This window comes from Gopherus evgoodei, chromosome 21 (assembly GCF_007399415.2).
Source record: "Gopherus evgoodei ecotype Sinaloan lineage chromosome 21, rGopEvg1_v1.p, whole genome shotgun sequence".
NCBI classification, from domain to species: domain Eukaryota; kingdom Metazoa; phylum Chordata; order Testudines; family Testudinidae; genus Gopherus; species Gopherus evgoodei.
The window spans coordinates 1,720,304-1,743,005 of NC_044342.1; the positions used below are offsets into that span (position 1 = coordinate 1,720,304).

Consider the following 22,702-nt stretch of genomic DNA (forward strand, 5'->3'; position numbering starts at 1 on the left):
CATCTAGTGAAAACTCTCAGAATTGTGTTCTGCAGTACATGAGTTTTCATAATACACCCACCATCATGGTATCTTAGCACTGTCCTGTAATGCAGAGATTCTAAAATTTCATTGCACCACGACCCCCTTTTGACAACATTTACTACACCACCTCAGAGAGGGGAACGAAGCCTGAGCCTGCCCAAGCCTCTCCACCCAGGGCAGGGGGGCCAAATCCCAAGGGTTTCAGCCCCAGTCAGGGACCTATAACCTGAGCCCCTCTGCCCAGGGCTTCTACTGCAGCCTCAGACGATGGAGCTTGGGCTTCAGCCCTGGGTCCCAGCAAGTCTAAGTCAGCCCTAGTGACCCCATTAAATTGGGATCACAACCCACTTTACAGTCCCGACCCACAGTTTGAAAACCACTGCAATAGTGAATTTATTAGCATCTCTGCAGCTAAAAGGAATCTCCCCATTCATTTATGAATATGAGAACCTGGAGTGGGAAGAGAATAGTAACCTATGTACATATTAAGAAGTAAAAAGGCTCTTGGTGAAAAATATCTGGCTTGAAATTTTGCCTACAGCTTCTTTTATCTCCTGGTTTCTCAGGCTGTAAATGAGTGGATTTATTACTGGGGTCACTACAGAATACAACATAATAGCCAGCACACCCTGATACGGGGAAGATGCTGATCCCGGCCTTAGGTACGTATATATATGCCAGTGCTGATAAACAACAAAAACACAATTAGGTGTGGCAGACAAGTGGAGAAGGCTTTATACCTGCCCTTTGCAGAGAGGATTCTCACCACAGCAGAAAGGATGTGAATATAGGACACCAATATGGAAATTAAGAAAAATAAACCCACAACAGCACTACATAGAATATTCACTATTTCATTAGCACTTGTATCAGCACAAGAGATTTTCAGCAGCTGTGGGATATCGCAGAAGAACTGATCAACAACATTGGACCCACAGAAAGGTAATAGGAAGGTATTAGTAGTGTGAAGCAATGAATAGATACAGCTGCTGATCCAGGAGCCAGTTGCCATCTGTGCACATGCCCCTCTGGTCATGATGACCCTGTGACGCAAAGGATGGCAGTTTCCAATGTAGCGATCATATGCTATCGCTGCGAGAAGGACCAACTCTGAAAAGGCAAAGAAGATACCAAAATAGACTTGGGCAACACAGCCAGAAAAAGAGATCAGTATGGTGTTGGTTAGGGAGTTCACCATGGACTTGGGAACGGTGACGGAGATGTAGCAGACATCTAGGAAGGACAAGTTGCCCAGGAAGAAGTACATGGGGCTGTGAAGATGGGGGTCAATGGCTATGGCTGTGATGATGAAAAGATTGCCCATTATGGCTGCCAGGTAGATCACCAGGAACACCACAAAGTGCAAAATCTGCAGCTCTCGAACATCAGAGAATCTCAGGAGAAGGAACTCGGTCACAGTGCTTTGGTTGGACATTTCCTGCTGTGTGGAGAGAAATGCAAGATAAAACCAGGGTGAGGGTAGAAAAGAAGAAAAGTGAACAATATATGTGCTTATTCTTCTTCAGAAAAAATTCTGGATTCTAGAAACTAGTGCGTAGAATAGTTCTTTTCTAAGGTCATTCAGATACAAGGAGAAAGTATTAGTGACAAATTATTCTCAATTTTTTTAGATACATTTTGAATATTTAATGTTCATGCTATGCCCTGGAGTTGATTGACATTTTCCAAAACCTAACTGCTCTTCAAAATGATTCAGCCTCATTTACAGCTAGAGAAACCCATTGGATCAAATTCTCTGCTACTGTAAATTTTTACCTTCTATGAAACTTTGTCAGCTTACGTCGGTGGAGAATTTGTCGGGCTGTTTTCAAATTATGCCCTCAATTATGGGAAGTAGAATCCTTATCTTCAGATGTCACAGAATTCAATTTTTATTATTTTATAACTTCACCAGACAATATCAATGTTATTTTTTAAACATTAGTATTACCAATTTATATTTTAAAAATTCCAAAAAAATTATGTTTTAAGCATTTTTCCCTTGCGTTTTATCTATTTAAATTTTCACATTTGCAGGAAATTATTGGGAGGGGATCACATAATGGAGGGGGAAAGACAATACTTGTTTCATGACATTGAGAATGAAAAAAACTAAAGGTTTGTAACAGTTAAAATGTAAATTGTCAATATCGCCTCACAATATACAAAGTAAATAGCCTTAAATCGAAGCTTGACTAAGTTTTCAAGTACCATTTTTCTTACTTTGCCTAGCTGCATGTTTTGATTATTCTCAATGGAAATATTTTTTGCTGTTTTTTGTGTGTATGGTGAAATTAATATTTACTGACTTTTATTGACATATCTCTAATTCTTCTAAGCCTACGTATAAGTCAATCCACAGTATATTGGCACAGTCAATGGACATGTATTTACAATGGTATACGGAGTATGTCTACATTGCAAAAAAACCTCCCATTAGCGATGAGTCTCAGCTTCCAGGTCAAGTGATTTGCGCTCCTGTGACTGGGCTAAAAGTAGCAGTGTAGACATGCCCGGTTTAAACATTTGTCCCATAACACTCATTGAAAGTCAATGTGACTTAGGCACCTAACTCACTTACACACTTTTGTAAATCCCCCGAGATACCAATGTCCATCTGTCGATGCCTAATACCTTTGTAAATCTGCCCTTTTTCTCTTTCTACCTGAATTCTCTGTGTTTAAATTGAGGATAATACTCTTCTCTACCTCTCACAGCAGCTCAGATGATAAATACTCTTAATATTGTGGGGTACTCTGAGATTTTGTTGGTAGGGGACAAGTAATGGTGACATAGACAGGACAATGGTGTGTATCTCATCAAATTTGTGAAGAGACTGAAGTCAAGAGTTTTACTGTCTGCATGATTTTCCTTTGAGGTTAGATGTTCTCCATCATTAAACTTGTTGTTTATACACTCTTTGATGGGTTTCTCATAAATGGTCCCTTCCCAGCTGTTTAAAATTCCCAGCAGCAGAAATGCCCAGGGACATCTCACCCTCTCACAGAAAGGATAATTTATCCCAGATAAATTTTGAATCGAGAAAGTCTTTTGCACTTTAATAAAAAAGCCTCAAGGCAGAATATACCATCCAAATCAGCTTATCTGAGAACATCGTGAGAACGAGCCAGCCTCTAGATCCATGGTCCTGTATATCCTAGGTGAGTGCTCTCACTGCTAGGATAAAACTTATGAGGGAGCTACTTCTGGTCAGAAGAAACCCCTGACCCTAAAGAGGGATCACAGCTGAGAATGCAAAGCCCACATCGATGTTTCCTTCTAGCACAGACTCAGGCATCAAACTTCCTAAGAGTGCTCGAGACAGACTACGCCTCTCCTTGACAACTTAAGTGAATCCCTTCTGAGTGAGCTGGCTTTTGTGAATCCCATTTTGAGGTGCCTGTCTCTCCCACCATTCATTCTATAGGATGCCTGGATGCTAAATTCAGGTTTTGTGAATCCCAGTGATTTACTAGGTGCCTAAGTCCTTTTGTGGTTTTCTGGTCTGAAGCATTAGAGAAGATGAAACACAGACCATTCCATCTTCATTCTCTCCCCACTTCAGGATTTTCCCTCATAGAATGTTATCAGCTCTGTTTATTGAGTTATATTAGAGACACTCTCTGTCTCTCTTTCTTCTCATATACTCTGTCTGCTTCTCACTTAGATCCTCTGCTGACCTGGGAATATTGGATGTATGTACTGATAGATGAATGTAGTTGAGGGAGCATGAGTGAATATTGAGTCTCTTCTCACTGCCTTCTTGTTAATTTAATTGAAATATTTGGAAGATGCGAGCCTGGAAAACTAACATTCAAGATGAAGAGGTTTTGACATCCATTCCTGGGATGGAGTCCAGTAGACATGGGAAGATCTAGGAGTTTTGACTTGAGATTGGTTAGTTATAGGCTCTGAAAAAGTCCTGTTTCTTGCTCAACATTTTAATCCTGGGATAGTTTCTTTTTGTGATTTGGGGTCTTTTTTTTTTTTTGCAAGAAGTTAACATATTGAACATTAGATCATGTGAAAAATATTTTAATTTCTGCCAAAATTGTCAAAGGAAGTGAACAGGGCCGTAGCAACAAAGAACGTGGCTCCCTCCGAACATATGTCCGGGGCCCTTTACAATGCAGAAACTGGAATGCGGTATTTATTTTATACAATATACAGGGTTCATATTATGTATACATAGGCCTACAGTGTACATGTATTCCGTATTTACGCAAAGCGCTTCTTTGGAGATTTGTTCTCCGCAAATTGGTTAATCAATGCATCATAGTCCAGAGATCTGGCAATCTTGTTTTTGACTGAGATAACTGCAAGTGCAGAAAGCTTGTCATCTGTCATGGTTGAGCGCAGGATATTCTTGATCAGTTTCATTCTGCTGAAGCTCCTTTCAGCACCAGCGACAGTAACTGGTGTGGTCAGAAGAATTCTGAGGCAAATGCAAAGATTCGGATATATCTCCTGAAGCTGTTCTTGTATATGTACGTTAAAAAATTGTTTGCCGTGACATGTCCTCTCTCTTTCTCGATGACATAAATAAAACGATTCAATTCCATTATGAGTTCGTTGGCATCAATGTCTCCCATTTTTCTTTCAAAATTTTTGCTGTGATTCTCCAGTTCATTTTCTCTGTGACACTGCTTCAGGCTGTTAGCGTTATACAGAAATCCAAACAACTTATACCACTCCACGAGTTGGTCAAATCGCGACGAAACAGAAGATATGGCCTGATCAGTGAGAACAAGAAAGAACTGCGATTTGAATTTTTCTTCGGCAAAAAGACGACTCGAATCATCAGCACATACGTAATCAAACATTCTCTTCTTATGTCGCACCCTGGTTTCTTGAAACACCTGCTCAATACTCATATGCTCTGCTATTTCACGTGCATTTGTGACCACAGAGTTATATCCTGTATTTCTATAGTCTTCCAAAAACTTCATTGTAGCACCGACTTCTGCTTGCAGTACGTCAATTGACACATCTGGTGACTGAATTAATTTGTTGGTTTTATTGACGTGAAATAGTATATCGTACCACATGTACACAGTCAGAACAAAAGACCACGTAGTAACATGGTCTAAAAGCGCACCGGCTTCTGTTGCTGTATTGCCATCATTCTTTTCGAGCGCATATTCTCACAAAGATGACAAAGCATTGCACAATTCTTCAAAGTGATAATGCAATGGCTTCACAGCATCAATTCTCGACTCCCAACGAGTGTCCAATAACCCTTTAACAGATATTGGCATATGTTCTTGAAGTATATCCCAACGTGAAGGTGAAGAAGAAAAGATAACGTATATTCTGTTAATCAGACTGAAAAAGTCAACGGCATGTTTTGATGACTTTGCCGCGTCTGAGATCACAAGATTCCAACTGTGAGCTCCACATAGTACAAACAAGGCATGGTCATTTATTTCTAGCATGCGGGCTTGAACTCCTTTATTCTTTCCTCTCATATTTGCACCGTTATCATAAGCTCGGCCTCTCATGTCAGCAATGTCTATTCCTAAGTTGTTTGCCTTTTCAAGAAACGCTTCCAATAAGCCCTCGCCAGTTGTATCACGAACATTAAGAAAACCAACAAACGCTTCATGAATATTGACACCATCTTCACCGTTGCATTCAACAAAGCGTAACACCAGAGCCATCTGTTCTTCATGTGACACGTCGGGAGCACAGTCCAAAATAACTGAATAATATTTTGCTTTTTTAAGCTGCGCTATGTTGGCCTCTTGAATGTTACTGGCAACAACTTGAATCAGCTCGTTTTGGATCTGTGGACTGAGGTACTGAACATGTGTCTCTGCCTTCTTAATCCTCTGTAAAAGTTCGCTGAGGACAGTATCATATTTTGCAAGCAATTCAAACAGTCCCAAAAAGTTACCATTTGAAGGATCGCCGAGTTTTTCATAACTTCCTCGAAATGCCAAGTTTCTTTCGGACAAGAAAATGACGACATCAATCGTGCGTTTGACAACATTTCTCCAGAAATCTCTTTCTTTCAGAAGAGCCTGCAATTCGAGTTGGTCAATAGATGTACGGTTTACTATGCCTGACCGAAGGTCAAACCATTTCACCATACAGTCTTGATGACCTTTGCCTGTTTCATGCTGCTGAAGTCTTTTTGACAGTGCTTTCCAAGCAGATGTTCCACGACGTAGCGGTATGTCGCCAGTGCCAAATAATTTACAACAAAAACAAAAAATGGCATCTTTCTGAACTGAGTACCTTAACCATTAATGTCTTATTTTCTCGCCATTTGCCGTGGTTCAATAGAAATGAGTACTTGTGAACCTCCGTCTTTCCTCGTTAAGTGGAAATTCGTAACTTTCATTCTGCTGCAGTGAGCCACGTGCAACAATGTCACACACTTGCCTGTCCGATATTATAGACGGCCAATCTCCTGGATCATCAGTCAGTGGTTCAGATTCAGATACTTCTTTCCCAGCAGCAGCTGGAATATCTGTCAAAGTTTGTTTGGTAAAACAACCGGCTTCACCTTCGACCTCACTTGAAGCACTTCTGGATACTTCTGGGTACGATTGTCGCTGCTAGCGCTGTCCGTTTCATGTGCCTGTACCTGTACGTTGGATTGCAGCACAAAATACATTGACAACTTTGGAATTTTCTCAAGTTCCTTCTCGGCATCTTTTGCTGCCTTTCGTTTACTAGCTCCACTCTTATACATTCTCTTAGACATCACAAAGCACACTTCTGCGTTGGAAACGATAAAAAACTAAACTAAATTAATAACATTTATTCGCCGACCGCCATTATGAATGCAAATACACATTCTTTGAATGGGTCCAACTAAAATTCGAAACTGACTGACAGACAACTGATGTAGCCAATAGCATTATTATGTATCATAATGACTTCACAGTTTTGTCAGTAAAACCGACATGGATTGTGCAATAGCGTCAATAAAAGTCACTTACCTAGTTATACCTTACATTTTTTTTGCCACTTTTATGGGCCCCCTTCCTTGCGGGACCCCCTCCAGTTGGAGGGTACAGGGGGTGCTCGCTGCACCTCTGGAAATGAATATTTTTTTTGTCAACACCTTTCCCTGAATTTTTCTTTTTTTCTTTTTTTTCCTAAACAGAATGAATACCCAATAAAGGAATATTTGTGGTTCTCAATAAACCCAAAACATCATTTTACATTTTCATAAAGATGGCAAAAATTGGTGTTTGTTTTAATTTTTCAAAGGAAATTTTAACAAGTTCAATGATAATCAATATTCTCCATTTAGTCAGGAAGCCATTATTTATCACAGAACAGAACAAAGAAACACAAAAAGTTCAGCAAAACTTTTTAGTTTCCCAAATCATAGTTACATTTAATACGCCTGTTAGAATCTGTGATGAAATTCAGAGCAACCTGGCAACCAGGAATTTACACAGGGTTTTAGACATGTTATTTCAGAAGATTTGGAATGTCTGTGGGCTGGAGGATTTAATGGGAGAACTCACCTTTGTGTCTTTCTGAGTTGGGAGTACTATGAAACAAGTCATATTAAGGCACATACGTGCTTTTAAAAATCCCACTAGGTGCCTAAGTACCTTTCAAAATCAGGCCACTAGACTCTTGAAAATTTTATTCTTTCTGCCTAAATCCCTTATGCTTCTTAGAAAATCCCAGACTAAGTGAGCAAGTGGGATTTATCTCCTTGATCCATAGGACTCTCACAGAGGAATCTCATGCTCAATGAAAAATAAGGCAGCAAGAAAGCATTTTTCTCAGCTGAAGTGTATATCATCTTGATGCCAGCTGGTGAACTTCAGTTATAATGAAACTGTTTCCAGATTCAGAAGTATTCAACTAGAAGTATTGGATTCAAACGTTGGACATTTAAGAAGGATGATAGACATGTTTTTATACTTTTGTTAGCTTCACAGGTATACTATTATATATCTTTACTTGTAGGCTGAATGAGGAATTGGAAGGTCAGGAAATCTTATAAAAGTAGACTAAGTAGAAGTGAGGGAAGTATCTTCCACTATAGAGAATGACTGAAATCTTGACTGTCACATTTTTCAATTCACTGGGCCAGATATCCAATGCAAGTGCAGTCCAGGGGTCAGATTCCCACCTGGTGTAAACCAGTGTAGCTCTGGAAAGTTATTGCAGCTCTGCTGATATAAAACAGTTTGAAGATATGGGGTCAGATTTTCAAAAGAGTTTATGGGCTCCTTAAGATGCATAGAGGTGCATAGTGCAATTTTCAAAAGCTCCCGAGTAGGCTGGGCACAAGAATGCTCATCTAGCTTTGAAAGCTCCACTAAAGGGTAGAATGACAAAGGCTTGTTGATATTGTCACTGTGCTCAAATTTTAGGTGCCTAGAAAACCACTGGGATTGTCTGCTCTTGTGTGGGACAGAAATGTAGGCACCTGGGGGACTTTTACAACCAAAATTTTGGCGCTGAACAAGTTTAGGCATCTTTGGGTTTTGGGAGCTTTTGAATGGCAATTTTGTGAATTCCAATGGGGACTGATTCTGGGGTTTAGGTGCGTAAAGTGGCAGTTAGGCAGCAGAATCCTGTTGTGACTCCAGTCCTAGGCAGCTACCTAAATAACTTTGAAAATCAGGCCCAGGTTGCTTAAGAAAGAAAGTTGCCTGTCAGTTTTCAGTAACTCAGAAGGGATTTGTATTCTTTCCAGACAAGTGTATGGGAATAGTTGGGAAAACATGGTGTCTGCATGATACCAATGAGATCAGAATTAGAGTTGGAAGAAATGGAGATTGCACCAGTTGTATCAACCAGGTTTGTGGCTAATGAAATATCAAGTCACTTTTAAGCTACCATCAGATGCCTCAAGTATCAGCGATACCAAAAACATGCATGTCCATTGTTTCAAGTATCAGCTGAAACATACCACCAGTAATCAGCAGAAAAAGGGGAGTTTACATTATCTTTATAAATTATAATGATTGACTCTGTATTAATTTTCTAACTTCATCAAGTACAATTGTAGATGTTTTGTTTAATTTTCTGTAGGGACTGTTGAAGGAAAACAGAGACAGAGGAAATCAATCAGTAACGGAACTCATCCTTCTGGGATTTGGAAATCTCCCTGAACTGCAGACCCTTCTCTTCCTGGTGTTTCTAGTGATCTACGTTGTGACCAGGCTGGGAACATCCTCATTGCAGCACTAGTTGTGACTGATCAGCACTTTCATACCCCCATGTACTTTTTTCTTGGGAACTTGTCTTGTTTAGAGACCTGCTACAGCTCCACTGTCCTGCCTAGAATGCTGGCCAGTCTCCTGACTGGGGACAGAACCATTTCTGTTAGCAGCTGCATCATACAATTTTATTTCTTTGGTGCTCTAGTGGCTACAAAATGTTTCCTCTTATTCACGATATCTTATGATCGGTATTTAGCGATATGCAAACCACTGCATTATGCTGTCCTCATGAATGATAGGTTCTGTCTCCAGCTAACAGCTGGATCTTGGATAAGTGGGTTTCTGGCTATGATCATAGTAATAAGATTGATGTCACAGTTAATTTTTTGTGGTTCAACAGAAATAAACAGTTTCTTTTGTGATTTCATCCCAGTAATAAAACTCTCCTGCAGTGATCTTCATGTGCTGAAGGTGGTTGCTTTCATATGCTCTTCAGTATTCTCAGTGATTCCGTTCATTTTAACTCTGACATCCTACATTTGCATCATCATCACTATCCTCAGAATCCCTTCCACCACTGCGAAGCAAAAGGCATTTTCCACCTGCTCTTCACACCTCATCATTGTTATCATTTACTATGGGACACTAATCATTGCCTATATGTTACCAAAAACTGATACACTGAGAAACCTGAATAAAGTATTCTCTGTCTTCTACACAGTCTTTACAGCTCTGCTCAACCCCCTCATCTACAGTCTGCGAAACAAAGAGGTCCAGGAGGCCCTGAGACAAGCTCTAAGTAAATGTGTGGCTTTTGCAAGAATCATGGAAATGTAGAGTTGGAAGGGACCTTGAGAGGTCATCTCGTCCAACCACCTGCATTGAGGCAGGAACAAATAAACCTAGACCATCCCTGAGAAGTGTTGACCAGTCTGTTGTTAAAAATCTCCAGTGACTGGGATTCCACAACCTCTATTGGAAGCTTGTTCGAGACCTTAACTAACATAGGTAGAATTTGTTTCCTCTATCTAACCTAAATCCCTTGCTGCAGATTAAGCCGGTTCCTTTTTGTCCTACCTTCTGTGCACATGGAGAACAACTGATCACTCTCCTTTTTAGACCAGATCTTAACATATTTGTGGACAGTTATCAGATTCCCCCTTCAGTCTTTTTTCTCAATACTAAATATGCCTAGTTTTTTTTTTAACCTTTCCTCACATATCAGGTTTTCTAAACCTTTCATCATTTTTGTTGCTTTCCTTTGGACTCTGCATTTTGTTCACAGCCTTCCTAAAATTCATATAGTTCAAGTTAATGTTTTTAAGGTAAAATAAAATTTGAAATGATTGTTATATGGGATTGTCACTTGTTATCTGAATATTACTTATTCAGGTGAGTGGTCCATATACTAGGCATAAGAATATAGGTTGTAACTGAAATTTCTGAAAGATAGGTCAATGGGTTGTTTCAAAGGGATTTTTTATCTCTAGACACCTTTAAAAGTCCCAACTTTCACGCACACAAACCTGTAGAGGTGATGGATTAGGAGGCAGAGTGCAGAGGGGGAAGCCAATGGGGCATGTTAAATTAACTGATCATATGGCTTTGAATTTTATCCCACAAATGTAACATCTACTGTTAGGATATAGAAATTAATGCCTGTCTTTAAAGGCCTATATTTTAAGAATTTAGCTACATGTTTATCACTTAGCTAGTTATAGAGGTATAAAAGAATCAAAATCATTGTCTGCCTGTGTAAGGGCCTTCTCCCACTGTGACAGTCTGAGGCCCTGATCTTAAGCTAAGGCCTTTGGCTAAGCAGCAGGGGCAGCCATAAGCTGGAAAGCGAATGGTTACATCCTCACATCCCAAGCCAGCCACATTGAAATAAGGGAATCTGGGGCTTTTAGAAAGGTGATCCGATCTATCACCTCCAGAGAAAGGGAAGAGCCTAAAAAATGTGAAGAAAACTTAGCTTGATACCCTCCTGTCTGGCAAGAACTCCGTTATCAATAGCTGGGGTGTAAAATCTCATTTCTTTCTTGTTCTGTCACTGTAGTCTCCACTTCCGTATTGTTTGTCTGTATAATCTGCTTCTGTGATTGTTAATTTTGTTGGGTGTAAGTCAATTAAGGTGGTGGGATATAATTGGTTAAATAATTATGTTAAAGTATGTTAGAATTGGTTAGTTAAATTTCAGTAAAATGATTGGTTAAGAACTCAAGTTTTACTATATAGTCTGCAGTCAATCAGAAAGTAAGGGGCGGGATTGGAATCATGTTTTGCTAAGGGGGGGGTTGGGAACAGGAAGTGGGAACAGGGACACAGGTAAGGCTCTGTGGTTTTAGAGTTGAGAAGCGGGACACTGAGGAAGAAAATTGAAATCATTGCTTGCTGAAAGTTCAGCCCAATAAACATTAAATTGTTTGCACCTTTGAACTTTGAGTATTGTTGCTCTCTGTTTATGCAAGAAGAACCAGGGAAGTAAATGGGTAAAGAAATAAGCCATCTAAAATCTCCCCTTGGGTGTTATCAGACTGTAGTTCATTTTATCATTGTGTTATTTGGTGTTATGCTCATTTCATGTGCTATTTCATATATTATAGTCAAAGTCTGTTAAATAGATTTAAATTGTAGGATAATAGCAGTAAAAAACTGAAAAGTATTTCGGAGCGATGAGTGTGTATTAGGTATATAAGTAAAGCATGGGTGGAACACAAGGCCCACAGACTAAGGCCTGTAAGATTTTAGCTGAGCCAGACTAGACCATAGGCTTAAGAATGGTTAATATGAATGGATGGCATAGGAATAGCCCTATGCCAGTAAGGTCACAAGATTACTGAAAAAGGTGATGTTACAGAATAATAGATTGCAATAGACCACAACGTACTGCCCAAGATTACGAGACACTTGATTTTAACATGAAATGTCCTGTCCTGACAGCAGGATACGTGTTGTATGTAGATGACAGTAAGTGTAGTAGAAAGAGAGCCCGAGACATAAGACCTTGTATCAGAGGCCTGCTGTGAGGCCTAAGGCCTGAACTAAAGTAGTAGTCAAGCTTTGCTGATATAAAGCAAAGAAACAAAGTTAGCAGAAGTCAGGCTCTGCCTGCTTGTAAACTCAGAGCACCAGGCAAAAACAGGGCTGGTATTACAAAAACACACACATTCCTGAGAAGTGCACTCATGCTAGCTTCTCAACTCATCAGCCATCATATCCCTATGGCAGACACTCTCCTGAAAAGGGTTTTGTCCCTGCCTGCAGATATATGGGATCTTGGGGAGCAATTACCACACAGGTGGGGTGCCAATTAATTTCTTTATTAAAGGAAAAAGGAAGTGGTGGGCATTGAACAATGAAATAGGATGGGATGGGATGTATAGGGTGTTTACAATAGACAATGATGGGGGGGTTCTTACTGAACAGTGTAGGGAGTTCTAACGGTGGGGTACAGTAAGTGGGGTTCAGCACAATGGGGTACAGTACAGTCAATTAGCCTATCAAAAAGAAATGCAAAATAAAATGGTAGCTTCTATATAAAATGGTCAACAATCTTAGATAGAATGTATTAAGTGGTTGGTGGCCTTGTACACAATGTAACACAATGGTATCAATGCAAATACAAAGTATATTAGAAAAGTGGAAGCAACCAATGGGGTGTTATAATTACAAGTAAAATGTGAATTTAAATGAATTTATGCCATGTAACCGTATAAAAGAAAAGTAATGACTTAATTTGTGAGGCTAGGATAGCAGATAATCTGTCAAGGAACAGGAGGGCGGAGAGGGGAGTGAATGATTAGTGGCAACTGATGAGAGGAGAGTGCGGCTGGAAGCAGCAGACTCTGAAGCCCTGCAGGGTGAGGACAACGGAGCAGTGTGATGGTGAGCTTCGGTAGGGGAGGGGCAGCGGAGAAGGGCTAGAGAGAAGTTTAAGCAACAAGCGGGCACCAAAAACAAAGGAATAAAAAAAGGCAAAGGGTTTGGGAAGTTTCACAGGGGGAGAAGCAGCAAGGGGGTTGGGGAGTTCGGAAGGTGATGCAGACGCGGGGTGGGGGGAAGCAGCAAGGAGTTGGGAGGTTCGGAGAGAGTGCAGATGCGGGGGGAAAAGCAGCAAAGGGTTTGGGAAGTTTATACAGGGGGAGAAGCAGCAAGGGGGTTTGGGAGGTTCGGAGGGTGATGCAGACGCGGGGGGGGCAGCAAGGAGTTATAACAGGGAGACACGGAGAAGCACACGGAAGGGGAGATTGGAGCGGGGAAAAACAGACATGAATTCAAGTGGCAAAAACCTTGTCTATAGACACGGAGAAGTACACAGAGGGGGAGATTGGAGCGGGGGAAAAACAGACACGGGAAAGTTCAGGGAGAGATCGGGACAGCGGGAAGATGAATTTGAATCAGCAAAACCCTTATCTATCTTAACCAATGGTGAGACAAAACAACAAATATCACAATTATAAGCAAAACTATAACAAGCAACTATACGGAGCAACAAAACAGTAAACTATAACAAGGCAGGTGAACTTACAAGCTCTACAATCTTAACAAACTGTGACGACTTAAACTAAAAAAACAAAACCTATGGTGCACCTTATGCTATGGGGAGGTTACAGAGAGCAGAGTGGTATGTGCTCAGGACCCAGCTCCCAAGGAAGCCAAGGGATGATGGCTGAAGCCAAGGGATACAGCTGAAAGCAGGGAGCCCTGTGGCAAAGCCCACAGGAGCAGAGCTTAGCAGCCGCACAAACTTATTTTTAGCAGCAAAGCGCGGCGGAGTTTAAGAGAGGTTTTAAGACACAGACCAAGGTTTAGCTTGAGTCTGTGTGCTGGGGAAACAGAGCCAGCAGCTAAAATAATAAAATAAAAGTAGGGAAAGTTTTACAGAGAGATTCTTACCAGTCCCCAAGGCAGCAGCAAAGGCAGAAGCAGCAGCAACATCAGAAGAAGCAAGAAGGGCTCGGTACAGTCTCAGTAATCAGGAGATCTCTCAGGTAGCAATTCGTTTTGTGTGGGGGGGGGTTCAAAAAATGGGGGTGTGCTCAAAAATAAAATGAGAGCGGAGAAAGGACCCCCCAGAACCCCTGGCTGATCAGACCAGGCAGCAATGCAGGAACCTTTCTGATGTTTGTTTCAAAAATGTCTGTTTTTAAGGGCAAACTCAGGCAGTTTCCTGCCAGTAATCCTGATAGGCTCCCTCTGTCACAGGGGAGGAGGCACAGGGAAAAACCAGGCAGGTGAGCACAGAAACATGTCTGGGCAGAGTCCTGTGCAATAGGTGACTCAAAAGCACATGAGGCCTATGACTCATGCCCAGGATCTTAAAAACACAATAGGTCTTGCAGCTCTGGACATTGCCAGCCCTATGCTGAGCCCAGGTTCAACGAGGTGATAACAGGACTAACCCTTTGAACAGGGCAGTGGTCCCATTTAGCACGCAGCACAAGTGGACATCCCTTTGAGAAGGGCAATGGCTCTTGTTAAACAACTCAAGGGGCCCTCCCTTTGAGAAGGGCAGTGGCCCTGGTAAGCAACTTAACAGCCAGGGCAGGGCGGCCACAGGAAGAGAACAAAAACAAAATGGAGTATGGGAAATAGGTGGATAGCTGTAACAGACAGGTTTTGCACAGTTCCCTTCCTATGGTGTGATAACCTCAGCAAGCCAGGCCATGTGAAAGGCCAGTGTCTCCTTTGCTGTCTCTCTGAAGGCTCTGGACAACCGTAAAATACTAGTGCCAAGTGTGTTTGGTGTCTACAGGATTCAGCATCAGTTGAGTGGGATTTCTTGAATACCAGTGGGACCTGAATCTGGCATTTAGCCACCTAAATCCCGTTGTGAATCTAGCCCTTCTTGCTTTCATTTCAGATAGAGATGAAGGTAGACTTACCTTTTGGACAGGTGAATTGCAAGCTGGAGTCTCTGATATCAGCTCGTCCATCAGGTTTTCAGGTCCAGGACACAGTCTTCAGTTAAGTAATTGGATTATTTCAGTAAAAGTCTCCCCTCTGTCAGCCATCTTGTTTTCATTATGAAATTATATTGCCTTTGTGTTCCTCATAAAATGAATGGAATTATAATACCTTTGAAATGTTGTGAACATTCTTTAATCTTTATATATCTGTTTTTCAATAAACAGATTCATTAGTTGCTTCCTAGAAAGCTAAAATAGGGTAGAGATGACAAACAGGTTACCCTCCAATTATATATGTGTGATGGAGCAGTACAGAGACTGTAGTGAAAGTTGGGTCAAGGTTTTCAGTTGAACAAGATACTTTTCCCTTGCTCCATTCTATGTCCATGTGATTATCTAGGATATTATACCTAGAATGTATCATGTCCTTTGCTTTTTCTCTGGTGGCATAATAAGTATAAGCTGTTTGTTTCCTTCTTTCTTTCCCACATCATCCCTCCACAGGCTGTATCCAATGCGGGAAATGTCTAGTCAAACCATAGTGACCGAGTTTGTTCTGCTGGGATTCCCTGTATATTGAGAGCTGCAGATTTTACATTTCATGGCCTTTCTAGTGGTTTACCTGGCAGCTATGACGAGAAATATTCTTACCATCATGGGCCTAGTACTTGAACACCATCTTCAAACCCCAGTGTACTTCTTCAGGTTAACTGATCCTTCTTAGGCCCGTTTCACCTCTGTCACCATCCTCAAATCCATGGATAACACTTTAATCAACACCAGATTGATCTCTTTCTCTGGATGAGTTGCCCAACACTTTACAGTTGCCACTTTTGTTGCTACAGAATGGAATCTTCTTTCTTCTCATGCAGCAATGGTGTATGTCTGTTAATTTGCCACTCTCTACTTTAGAGGACTATCATAAATAGGTGCAAATGTGCCCAGATGTCAGCTGGTTCCTGGAGACAATGAGGGGTGATGAAGGGGCAGCTGTACTATGTAATGAGAACTGGGAGTAAAAGGGGAATTGGGTGGGGAAAGGGTGGCTATACTGTATAATGGACATTGGGGCAGCAGAGGTTGAGAGATAGGCAAGTGACAGCTATTCTGTATAATGGGCACTAGGGACAGCAGTGTGTTAAGGTGTGGCAGCATAGAATATCAGGGTTGGAAGTGACCTTAGGAAGTCATCTAGTCCAACCCCATGTTCAAAGCAGGACCAATCCCCAGACAGATATTTACCCTAGTTCCCTAAATGGCCCCCTCAAGGATTCATAGATTCATAGACTCTAGGACTGGAAGGGACCTCGAGAGGTCATCGAGTCCAGTCCCCTGCACTCATGGCAGGACCAAATACTGTCTAGACCATCCTGGAGAGACATTTATCTAACCTACACTTAAATATCTCCAGAGATGAAGATTCCACAACCTCCCTAGGCAATTTATTCCAGTGTTTAACCACCCTGACAGTTTGGAACTTTTTCCTAATGTCCAACCTAAATCTCTCTTGCTGCAGTTTAAGCCCATTGCTTCTTGTTCTATCATTAAAGGCTAAGGTGAACAAGTTTTCTCCCTCCTCCTGATGACACCCTTTTAGATACCTGAAAATTGTTATCATGTCCCCTCTCAGTCTTCTCTTTTCCAAACTAAACAAACCCAATTCTTTCAGCCTTCCTTCGTAGGTCATGTTCTCAAGATCTTTAATCATTCTTGTTGCTCTTCTCTGGACCCTCTCCAATATCTCCACATCTTTCTTGAAATGCGGTGTCCAGAACTGGACATAATACTCCAGTTGAGGCCTAACCAGCGCAGAGTAGAGCGGAAGAATGACTTCTCATGTCTTGCTCACAACACACCTGTTAATGCATCTCAGAATCATGTTCGCTTTTTTTGCAACAGCATCACACTATTGACTCATATTTAGCTTGTGGTCCACTATAACAGCTAGATCTCTTTCTGTCGTACCCCTTCCTAGACAATCTCTTCCCATTCTGTATGTGTGAAACTGATTGTTCCTTCCTAAGTGGAGCACTTTGCATTTGTCTTTATTAAACTTCATCCGGTTTACCTCAGACCATTTCTCCAATTTGTCCAGATCATTTTGAATTATGACCCTATCCTCCAAAGCAGTTGCAATCCCTCCCAGTTTGGTATCATCTGCAAACTTAATAAGCATACTTTCTATGACAATATCTAAGTCGTTGATGAAGATATTGAACAGAGCTGGTCCCAAAACAGACCCCTGCAGAACCCCACTTGTTATACCTTTCCAGCAGGATAGAGAACCATTAATAACTACTCTCTGAGTATCCAGCCAGTTATGCATCCACCTTATAGTAGTCCCATCTAAATTGTATTTGCCTAGTTTATTGATAAGAATATCATGCATCTCAGATGCCTAATTAAAGTCTAGGTATACCACATCCACCATTCTCCCTTGTTCACTATGTTAGGCATTCCTTCAGACTTCTTGGTCAAGACCGAAACAAAGAAATTATTAAGCATCTCTGCCATTTCTAAGTTTCCTGTTACTGTTTTTCCCTCCTCACTGAGTTCACAAGCCTGGGTTTAGCAGGCCAATGATCAAATTGCTAAGCTATCCCTCCCTGACAGCAGTGGGTGGCAGATGGGGAAGGGGGTGGCTATACTCTAGGGGCAGCAGAGGGTTTGGGATTCATTGCATATTAAGTGCCTCGGCATTTGAAAATCCTGCTAGATTCCTATTTGCATCTGTAGATGCCCAAATATCTTTAAATATTTGTCCCATAAAACTCATTGGAAGTCAATGTGACTTAGGCACCTAACTCACTTACACACTTTTGTAAATCCCCCGAGATACCAATGCCCATCTATCAGTGCCTAATACCTTTGTAAATCTGCCCCTTTTCTCTTTCTACTTGAATTCTCTGTGTTTAAACTGAGGATAATACTCTTCTCTATGTCTCACAGCAGCTCAAAGGATAAATACTTTTAATATTGTGGGGTGCTCAGAAACTTTATTGAAGGGGGACAGGTAAATTGCATATACAGGACAATGGTGTGTATCTCATCAAATTTATGAAGAGACTGAAGTCAAGAGTTTAACTGTCTGCATGATTTTCCTTTGAGGTTAGATGTTCTCCATCATTAAACTTGTTGTTTGTAGACTCTTTGATGGGTTTCTCATAAATGGTCCCTTCCCAGCTGTTTAAAATTCCCAGCAGCAGAAATGCCCAGGGAGATCTCACCCTCTCACAGAAAGGATAATTTCTCCCAGATAAATATTGAATCAAGAGTCTTTTGCGCATTCTTAAAAAAACAGAAGGCAGTATATACCATCCAGATCAACAGATCTGAGAATACTGTGAGGAAGAAGCCAGCCTCTAGATCCATGGTCCCATATATCCTAGGTGAGTGTGCTTGGAAAACTGTTTAGAAATTCGGAAGTATTCAACTAGAAGGGTGGGATTCAAACATAAATCGCTTGACCTTTAAGAAGGATAACAGAGGAACTTTTATACTTTTGTTAGCTTAACAGCTATACTATTATATATATTTTACTTGTAGGCTGAATGAGGAATTGGAAAGTCAGTAAATCTTATAGAAGGAGACTACGTAGATGTGAGAGAGGTATCTTCCACTATAAAGAATGGTTTAAATCTTGACTATCTAATTTTTTGAATGCACTGGCCCAGATATTCAATGCTACTGCAGTCAATGGGTCAGATCCCCATCTGGTTTAAATCTGTGTAGCTCTTGAAAGTTATTGAAATTCTACTGATAGAGAACACGTTTTAGTGGTAGCCGTGTTAGTCTGTATGATCAAAAAAAAATGAGGAGTCCTTGTGGCAACTTAGAGACTAACAAATGCAATTGGGCCTAAACTCTCAGGCATTCATCAGATCTGAAGAAGTGGGTTCTAGCCCTCAAAAGAGACCAGAGTTCAAGTTGGAAGAAATGGAGATTGCATTGGTTGTATTAACAAGGTTTGTGGCTAATGACATTTCAAGTTACTTTTAAGTGGATATCAGATGCCTCAAGCATCAGAGATATGAAGAAATGAATGTTCACTGTCTGGAGTATCAGGTCAAAAATAACATTAGTAATCACCGGGAAAATCGGAGTTTAAATTATAATCTTTATAGGCTTAAATTATTGACTCTGTATTAAATTTCTAACTTCATCTAATAACATTGCAAAGATTTTGTTTAACTATCTTTTAGGGACTTGTCATGGGAAACAGAGTAAGGGGAAATCAAACAGTGACAGAATTCACTTAATTATTATTGGGAGTTATTTTCTGTAGATACAACCCATGGAAGATACTGAATGGGGAAATCAAACAGGTGTCACAGAATTCATCCTCCTGGGATTTGGGAATCTCCTCGAACTACAGATTCTTCTCTTCCCGCTGTTCCTAGTGATCTACATTGTGACCGTGGCTGGGAACATCCTCATTGTTGTGCTAGTTGTGGCTGATCAGCACCTCCACACCCCCATGTACTTCTTCCTGGGAAACTTGTCCTGCTTGGAGACCTGCTACACCTCAAACATTCTGCCCAGGGTGCTGGCCAGTCTCCTGACTGGGGACAGAACCATTTCTGTTGGGGGCTGTATTGTACAATTGCATTGCTTTGCTTGTCTGGTAGCTACAGAATGTTGTCTCCTAGCAGTGATGTCTTATGATCGGTATTTAGCCATATGCAAACCCCTGCGTTATTCAGCCCTTATGAATGATCGGTTTTCCCTCCAGCTAGCAGCTGGGTCTTGGCTAAGTGGCTTCACAGTCAGTACCAACACAGCATGCTGGATGTCACAAATGATTTTCTGTGGGCCCAATGAAATTAACCATTTCTTTTGTGATTACATCGCATTGCTCAAATTGTCCTGCAGTGACACCAGCAAGATGGTTCTTGTGATCTTCCTTCTCTCCTTCATAATGATTCTTCTTCCATTTCTCTTAACGCTGACATCTTACATGTGTATCATCAGCACCATCCTGAGAATCCCTTCCACCACGGGGAGGCAAAAGGCTTTTTCTACCTGCTCCTCTCACCTCATCATGGTCACAATTTTCTATGGGACCCTAATCATTGTGTACATGCTCCCAGACACTGCTGCCCTTCGAGACCTGAACAAAGTGCTCTCTGTCCTCTACACCGTCCTGACTCCCCTGGCCAATCCCCTCATCTACAGCTTGAGAAACAAAGAGGTCAAGGAGGCCCTGAGAAAAGCTCTAAGTAAGACTATGACTTCTATAACCAAGCACCAACTATGTGGTAGGCATTTATTGTAAGCTGCAATCAAATATGTAGAAAGGGAGCTCATCATGCGATGCAATGTAGCAAACCACGGCTCATGTGGGCGTCCTTAATTATTAGAGCTGTTCTATTACCTATAGTAAGACCCTAAGTGTGAGAAAGGGCCAGTTTAGAAGTATGGACTGCCGGGCCAGCTATAGGTTGACTCATAAGATATAGTCTGGATGGACCCTGGAGTAATGTGAGTGAAATGAGCTGCACTGCATGATAGGAAGTGATTTTAGAGATTTAAGTAGAGATTAATTTCTCCACAGTTCAGATGGTCTACATGAGGTATACCTTGTTTGCAGTGTTGTTGTAGCCATGGTTGTCCCAGGATATTAAAGAAGCAAGTTGGGTGAGGTGATATTTTTTAGTGGACCAACTTCTGCCGGTGAGAGAGACAAGCTTTTGTGCTTACATGGAGCTTTTCTTCAGGTCGGAGAAAGGTACTCAGAGAATCACAGCTAAATACAAGGGTGGAATAGATAAAGCATTAATACATGTTGCAAAAATCAATGAAGGTGAGGTAGGCAGTTAACACTTCTACAATAATTGGACAAAGTGGGGTTAGTGAGTTACAGATGGTTATAATGAGCCAGAAATCCAGTGTCTTTATTAAAGACGTGTTTTTTGTTGTCTAGCAGATTTATGAATGTAAGTATAATTTAAAAAATTACAATGCATACTCACTGAGGGCCACATCCTGAAAGAAATCTTCCCCAAACTCCTTCTTTTGGCCTTCAAAACAGCCCCTCAACATCACCAAGCTCATCATCAGAAGCTCCCTACCAGGATCCACCAAAACAAAGCAACACCAGCCCCTGCCATAACAACAGATGCAAAACTTGGAGACATATCTCCACAGCTACAATAGTCAATTTCCTCACAAGGCACCTTTCAAGATCCATGGGCCCAACATGTGGTGTACTTCATCCAGTAGGCATTCTTAGAGCAAGCCTGACTGCACACAAAATGTCAGAGAGAGGAGGCAGCTTCTCTTATAAGCTTTAGCCCACTGTTCAGGGCACTCACCAAAAATATGGGAGATGCCCCCAGATAAGTTTCCCTCTCTGCCCGAGAAGTAGAAGGGATTCAAACATGGGGTTTCGATGTTTTGGCTACATGCTGTAACCACTGACTTAAGGATAGGTTTGAAGGATGAGATTTTTATTGGTAAATGACGTTAGACATCAGTTTCACCTTACACACACAAAACAGCAAAAATATTTCCTTTGAAAAAATAGAAATTTATGGATAGGCAAATTAAGACAAATGCTGCTTGGGAACTTATTAGAATTTAATTGAAGGATTCTTACCTTGTATATTTTGTCATGTGATTTCATTTTCTGTTTTAGTGATTATAAACCTTTAACTTTTTGCAATTAATGTCTCTTGTCATTAAATAATGACCCACTCTCTTGTCTTTGTCCCCCGATTATTTTCCACAACTATGAACATTTAAACCGGTAACAATCAGAAAAAATACTTAAAACCTATGATGTTGCACAACTGTGATAATGTAAATTGATAGAAATAGAAAAATGCTTATAAACCAGGGTTTCTCAGATAGGGGTCTCCGCTTGTGTAAGGAAAGCCCCTGGTGGGACGGGACAGTTTGTTTACCTGCCCCATCCGCAGGTCCGGCCGATCATGGCTCCCATTGGCCCGGAGCAGTGATCAACGGCCAGTGGGAGCCACGATCGGCTGGACCTGCAGAAGAGGCAGGTAAACACACCGACCCGGCCTGCTAGGGGCTCTCTCTACATAAGAGGTGACCCCAGTTTGAGAAACCCTGTTATAAACAAACATCAATATTATGCATCAAAATTAAAAAAAAATTGAATTTTACCAAGCCTAATTAAAGGAAATCCTGATACAGTGCTCTTCCAGTATCTCCTGTTGAATCTGTTTCACTTTGTATAAGCAATTAAATATGCATTGGGCCTCATAGCAAATGAAAATGACTCTGTACCCCAGTGGTCAAGGCAGTCACTTCAGAGCTGGAAGATCCCTTCACCTGACTGACCCAAAAGGGGAATTGAACTTGGGTGTCGACAGCCCAAGTGGTTCTTTAATGGCTGGGCTAAATTTTATAATGGAAGAGACTGCTATTACTTCATTTTATTCCATGTCTCCCTCGGGCCATTATATGCATGCAGAGCCTACCTAGTGGATAAGGCTCCTCAGGTGAGACAGGCTGGGGACACCAATCTTTACAGGTTTTTTGATCACACTGCAGCTTTGGTGTCAAATGGGCATTCCATGCCTAAAGGCAGAAATTTAGGCACTAAGAAAATGTTGACAGTACAAATGTAGATCCCTAGGTCCAGATTTTTAA

At 41.2% G+C, this 22,702-nt stretch overlaps 1 protein-coding gene and 1 pseudogene across 1 annotated transcript; both read left to right on the plus strand.

Annotated features, from left to right (window-relative positions):
* The first annotated feature begins 1,303 nt into the window (after positions 1 to 1,303).
* On the plus strand, positions 1,304 to 10,007 carry LOC115638382 (annotated as a pseudogene).
* Positions 10,008 to 19,376: 9,369 nt separating this feature from the next.
* LOC115638383 (olfactory receptor 10A4-like) lies at positions 19,377 to 20,357 on the plus strand. The gene has a single exon (XM_030539973.1). It carries the CDS (start codon positions 19,377 to 19,379, stop codon positions 20,355 to 20,357), a length of 981 nt encoding a protein of 326 aa, XP_030395833.1.
* Positions 20,358 to 22,702: the final 2,345 nt, after the last annotated feature.